The sequence below is a fragment of the Tupaia chinensis genome, unplaced genomic scaffold, assembly GCF_000334495.1.
Source record: "Tupaia chinensis unplaced genomic scaffold, TupChi_1.0 Scaffold000573_1, whole genome shotgun sequence".
Classification (NCBI taxonomy): domain Eukaryota; kingdom Metazoa; phylum Chordata; class Mammalia; order Scandentia; family Tupaiidae; genus Tupaia; species Tupaia belangeri.
Window position 1 is genome coordinate 3,285,268 of NW_006160087.1, and position 5,783 is coordinate 3,291,050.

General features: G+C 61.3%; 1 protein-coding gene across 1 annotated transcript in view; it reads left to right on the forward strand.

The window, feature by feature from the left end:
• Nucleotides 1-3,263, forward strand: part of COL16A1 (collagen type XVI alpha 1 chain) — a 54,996-nt gene extending 51,733 nt beyond the window's left edge. Inside the window, 5 exon segments of the mRNA XM_006158125.3 lie at nucleotides 298-486; nucleotides 1,027-1,093; nucleotides 1,779-1,955; nucleotides 2,144-2,221; nucleotides 2,933-3,263. Of these exon segments, the coding sequence (XP_006158187.1) occupies nucleotides 298-486; nucleotides 1,027-1,093; nucleotides 1,779-1,955; nucleotides 2,144-2,221; nucleotides 2,933-3,126 (705 nt within the window). The 3' untranslated portion in view covers nucleotides 3,127-3,263.
• Nucleotides 3,264-5,783: the final 2,520 nt, after the last annotated feature.

Below are 5,783 nucleotides of genomic sequence, written 5' to 3' on the forward strand. Positions count from 1 at the left end.
GCCAGTGAGGGCGGCTGGGCAGGCGGGGAGGCAGCCACGCCGCGTCCTGAATGGCCGGCCGAGGAGTGAGGCCTTTATTCCGAGGGCAGTGGGAGCCCTCAGAATTGCTAACAGCAAGTAACGTCATGAGAACCATCTTCTGGAAGGACTGCTCTGGGGGCAGCGAGGACGGGTGACCATCAGGATGCCATGGCCACCGTCCAGAGGGAGTGCAGACCTGGTGGAAGGCTGGAGCTGGGCTGCCAGGACGTGGACGTCACCACAGTGACACCGGGCTGTGACCTCCTGTCCTTGTAGGGGGATCCTGGACCTGCAGGACAGAAGGGCCAGGCAGGAGAGAAGGGGCGGTCCGGCATGCCTGGCGGGCCCGGCAAGAGCGGCTCTATGGGGCCTGCTGGGCCGCCTGGTCCTGCGGGCGAGAGGGGCCACCCCGGGTCTCCAGGGCCGACGGGGAGTCCTGGATTGCCCGGTCTGCCTGGCTCCATGGTAAGAGGGAAGGCTGGCAGGCCTGTGGGACAGAGCACGGGTCGTTTTAGAGGTCCCCACGGGAAGGAGCACAACAGCGCTGTTTTCCCGTGTGTGGGAGGGTTATGGGCGCTTCTCCCCAGAGACGTGCACACAGGGTCTTGGACTAAGAAGCCGTGGGATGGGACCAGCAAGTGGTGTAATGGTTATGTCGCTGGACTCCCACATAGTTGACTGCGGTTCGAATCCTGGACTGGGTAGCTTAAAACTCATGCCAGAAACGTGTGCGTGTGTGCCCAAAATCCCACGAGGAGGCTGGGAGAGAAGAAACTGCAATGTGGCCACTCCCCTGGGGGGTGATTTCCCGCTGTCTCTTTGTCTCTGTCTCTCTGGCAAGTGCATGTGCCCTAGAGCAAAAATCTCCCCAAGAAAACGAAAAACAAAAATACATGGGAGTCTCCAGGGCCCTCTGCTCTTCTCCTCAGTCTCCATCGAGTCTGTCCATGGGAGAAGGCCCGGCCTCGATGTGTAATTGAGGCAGGTTTTCTGGCCTTCCCTCAGGGAGACATGGTGAATTACGATGAGATCAAGAGGTTCATCAGACAAGAGGTCATTAAAATGTTTGACGGTAAGTGCTGGCCGGCAGCAGGTGCCTGTGCCCTTCCAGCCTGCCCCTGTGGCCCACCCCGCCTCCTTTTCCCTAAAGCTGAGCGTTTTCACTCCCGCCTCCCCTCCCGCTCCCCGCGCTCGCTGGCCTGGGACTGACAGGCCTGTGTTCGATATCCTTCAGACCTCCCGTCGCCTGCTCTGCTCAGAGATAATATGATCCCCTCCTGCCCTCCCGAGCCCCCCACGAGCAGAGGCAGAGGACGGGCGTCAGTGAGTCTGCAGGAAGTGAGGCCTAGCAGGGGCCTGGCCCCACAGAAGGGCTGGGTGCATTTATTTTAAGCTCTCTTTTTCTTTCATTTTTTCACCAACATTGGGGTGTGAGGGACTGGGGAAACACGAGCCCAGCCCTGAAGGTGGACAGCTTCCTGGGAGGCAGTCCCTGAATGCCAAGCAAAGAGTCAGCTTTATTGTGAAGCTGGCAGTGAGTCGGTGAGGCGCAGGAGGAGAGCTGCCATGCTCAGATCAGGGCCACAGGAAGGTCCCCCAGGAAGCAGTGTGGAGGCCAGGGTACAGGACCCCACTTAGAAGGCCGCCCCCCTTCCTTGCGCTGAGGTCCCTCTGAGGTAGGGCCTCGATGCTGGTGGCCACCTGCAGCCATTCTGAGGCCTCGGGGCCTGCTGCGGCCTGGCCGTCCTCTCTTACAGACAGGATGGCATACTACACCTCCAGGGTGCAGTTCCCCATGGAGATGGTGGCTGCTCCGGGAAGACCAGGACCCCCAGGGAAGGAGGGCGCCCCAGGCCGGCCGGGTGCCCCAGGCTCACCTGGGCTGCCTGGTCAGATTGGCAGAGAAGGACGGCAAGGCTTGCCAGGAATGAGAGGTAGCTCTGCGCGGGAGCCCCGGGGCATGCGTGGCTGTTTGGGGCAGGCCGAGGCACTGCAGGAATTGTGCTGCGAATGCCAGGCGTGCGTGCGTGCGTGCGTGCGTGCGTGCCTGCCTCAAGTAACCCGGCTGATCGTGTCAACTTCCTGCTCAGGGAGAGTTCTTACTTGACTTCTTTTGTCCCAGGGCTGCCTGGTACCAAAGGTGAAAAGGGAGACATTGGTGTTGGCATTGCAGGAGAAAATGGTCTCCCCGGCCCCCCAGGTAACAAACAGCGTCCGAGACCGTGAGTCAGGGTGGCAGAGACCCCTCTGGTTACGTCCCTTCCACGGCACGGTCATGTAGAACTGCCAGTCACCCCTGCCTACGTTAACGCCAGCAGGCAGGACGCCTGCTGTGGCCCAGGGGCACCCAGGGCCTGTCCATAAGTCCTAGGCCAGGCTAGCATGGCGCAGTGCCAAGTGCACATACATGGTAGGCACCAGGGAACACGAGTTCAAGACCTGCCCCACCTCTTGCCGTTGTGCAGCCTGAGAGGTCACTAAGCCCTTGGGACTGCTCTCTGAGATGCATGCTTGGTGGTGCGGCCTGAGAGAGAATGGCCGAAGCCTGAGGGCCGCGCCGAGACCCAGCGTCACTCCTGACCAGCTGTGCGACCTCTCTGAGCCTGAGTCTTCACGTGCAAAATTAGAGAATAGTCCCTTTCTCAGACTCTCCACTGTGCAGACTCAGTGAGCAATTCCTAAAAGCACTCGGCCTATGCCCAGCACACGGACGCCCCGGCCAGTGGGCCTAGCGGGCCCCGCCCAGCACACGGACGCCCGGCCAGTGCGCCGGTAGTAGATTGCTGCTCGGTGGCCCGAGGTCCCGATCAGGGCCTCGCGCGGCTGCGTGGTGACCTGGGAACAGACCCCAAATGTGAGGCGCTGCTTTCCACGCCATTTCCTCTTTCCTGATCTGGGTCTCTGTCCCCAGGCCCCCAAGGTCCTCCAGGGTATGGCAAGATGGGTGCGACAGGACCGATGGGCCAGCAAGGCATTCCCGGCATCCCCGGCCCGCCGGGCCCCATGGGCCAGCCCGGCAAGGCCGGCCACTGCAGCCCATCCGACTGCTTCGGGGCCCTGCCGGTGGAGCAGCAGTACCCGCCCGTAAAGGGGCCTTTCGGCTGAGCCCGCCGCCCGCTCCCGCCGCATGGAGGACTCTCCTGGGAATGAATGGCCAATGCTCTGGGACACTTGATGGGTTGTGAATGGTGTTGTTTTTCATTGCTGTTAATATTTTTCTAACAATAAAGAAACAAAACTACCTGCAGCCCCCTTGCGGTGGGTCCCTCCAGTACTGCAGCCGCACCTCGCACCTCCCTGTGGTCCTTTTCCATTTGGTCCCGGCCGGAGGAGTGTGGCCCCCTCACGGCAGCAGTCAGCCAGCAGTTGGGTGCTGCTGCGTAGGGTGCCTCCGCTTCACTACCCTCTCCAGATACTGTGGTCCGCCCTTCAGTCCCGGGGCTGGGTCCTGTCCTTCAGGGTGCACCCTCTGGGCGAGAGAAGGGGTGTTGCTCTGCTTCCCTCCGGAGTGAGCCGGAAGCAGGGCTGAACATTCCCACTTCCAGCCTGTCGGCTTCCCTACAGATGCCAGCATTTGCCACCCCACCACCCTGTGGCCAACCCCTTCATTTTCTGAGTGACCCAAAGCCAATCCGGGTTGCCCCCCGGGAAATGACACCCAGCGCTAAGGTGTGGTCGCCCGGCTGGGACATCCTCGGAGCACGCGGATTCTCCCTGGCGCTCCAGCACGTCTGAGCCTAGAAACCCACGCATGCAGGGGAGAGGGCCAGCTCGGCCCCGCCTCTCTGGGCCCGGGATGGCATCTTGCCCCACCAGGGCAGGCTGGCAGCCCTCCTGGTCACAGCTCTTTGGTTACCCCGGTTACTCCGATGTGCACAGTGCTCTCCCCGAACACCTCAGCCGAGACCCAGAACAGCCAGGGTGTGTCCATGCAAGGGGGGCCCAGAAGCCACCATCGCATCTACGCTCACGGCCCTGAAGTCCCCGGGAGTGCGGCCAGCTCTCTGCTGCCTCCAGCTCCTTATAGAAAAAGGCTAGGAAGGAAAAAAGGAAAAAGACAGCAAATCGAAGTCACAGAAGCCTGCCGTCTCAAGCTGCAGCTTTCTCTGCTTCCCAGATGGCTGCGTGACGGGCTGGCTGCCCTGGGAGAAAACCGCAGGGCCCATCCAGGGGCACTTCCAAAGAAAGCCTTTTGACGGCCCCGCTTTCCGGAAGGCTTATTCAAGTGGGATAAGCTTCAAAGGGATCACAGAGCAGGCTCAGAGATGCACCCAGAGTCTAGATGCTTATCCAAATTGCCCGGAGTCCTCACACTGGCTGGCAGATCTCTCCAGAGCTGGCATTTCCTGCACATTTCTGAAAATTCCCTCCCGGTGCTTGGGCCCCAAATGTCAGAGGCCAGCCTGTTGGTGGCTGTTCAGGACCTCTGCCCCATTTTCCTGCCAGGCAGCAGAGTGTGGAAGCGGGCAGACTGCCGACCACGCCCAGGCGTCCGGGCCGTTTTCATAGACGGGGCGGCAATGCTCAGCTAACCGCACTCCGACACAGCGTCTCTGCACGGGGGGAGCAGCCTGGCTTCGCACCGCAGAGAGGCAGATGTTAAAGCAGTCCCCCAGAAGGCTGGCTTCTGCTCCCAGCTGACGGCGGCCTCGTGATCACGCTGGCATGAGGAGAAAGGCGCGGGCCAGCTCCTGGGCTGAGCGGGTTGGCTTTGAAGGCAGTGGGGGCATCGCTGTGAGGGTACAGCCAACTCCTCCCCTTGGAGCCACAGGCCACCGACGCCTATGGAGTAGAGAGGCCCACTTCCCTCCTGTCCCCAGTCACACTCCTGCTACTCTCAGGGGACAGTACGACAGGCGAGGCCAAGCTTCCGTGATCACAGTGCTGGCCTCCCTGGGGTCTGAAACCGCTGCCTTTTTTCAGACCACGGAGAACAGGATGGAAATCTTACCGTCTCTGGCTACTGTGCTCAGCGCTTGTCAGTGAGGGAGCCGGGTAAGCGGAGGAGAAGGGGGTGCACGCCCTGTCTGGCGGCCTTTCGCATGCCTGCCCTGCCTCCATCTCCACTCCTGAGTCTGTTCCAGGCTGTCAAGGCCACAGCTCCTTCAGACTGGCCACGCCTGACGCAATGAGTCCATGGCTTCCTGTTTTGTGCCGGGACTTGTGCGAGGCTCTGGGGACCTGAGACAGACTAGATGGACGCAGCCCCCGCCCCAGGTCTACGGGGAGAGTAGACGGTTAAGCGAGCAATCACAGTACAGTTGGGGCGAAGGCAGTACGGGGGAAGGGCTTGCCGGGTTTAGACGGGGAGAGTGAGCTGGCCGGAGCGGACCGCTCATGCCGTGCCCATTCAGAGATGAGCATGGGGGAAGACAGGGCAGCGTGAGTGGGCCGAGCCGCCCAACGGGGTGCACAGCGGGAGACCACTGGCCGGCTTTACACAGGCGGGCAGGTCACTGAGGGCAGCGTGAAGGCAGGACTGCAGCGCCCCGAGTTCGGGAAGCCTCTGCCTTCTAAGTTGGAGCTGAAAATCCCACACTCAATGCCTTCTAGGATCTACATCTTCCTTTTTCTCGTGCTCCCTTCTGCCACCAGCCTTGAACAGGACCTGGTTAGCCCTCCTTGCACGCGGTCTCTTAGCTCCTTCCACAACTCCGTCTTTGTGCTGCTGTCCTGAGTTTATGGAGAGACTGTCAATGTGCCCCCTACGATCCCAGAGTGGCTGTGTGGCCAGCCGCCCCGGCTGTCTGGGCTCTTCTTCC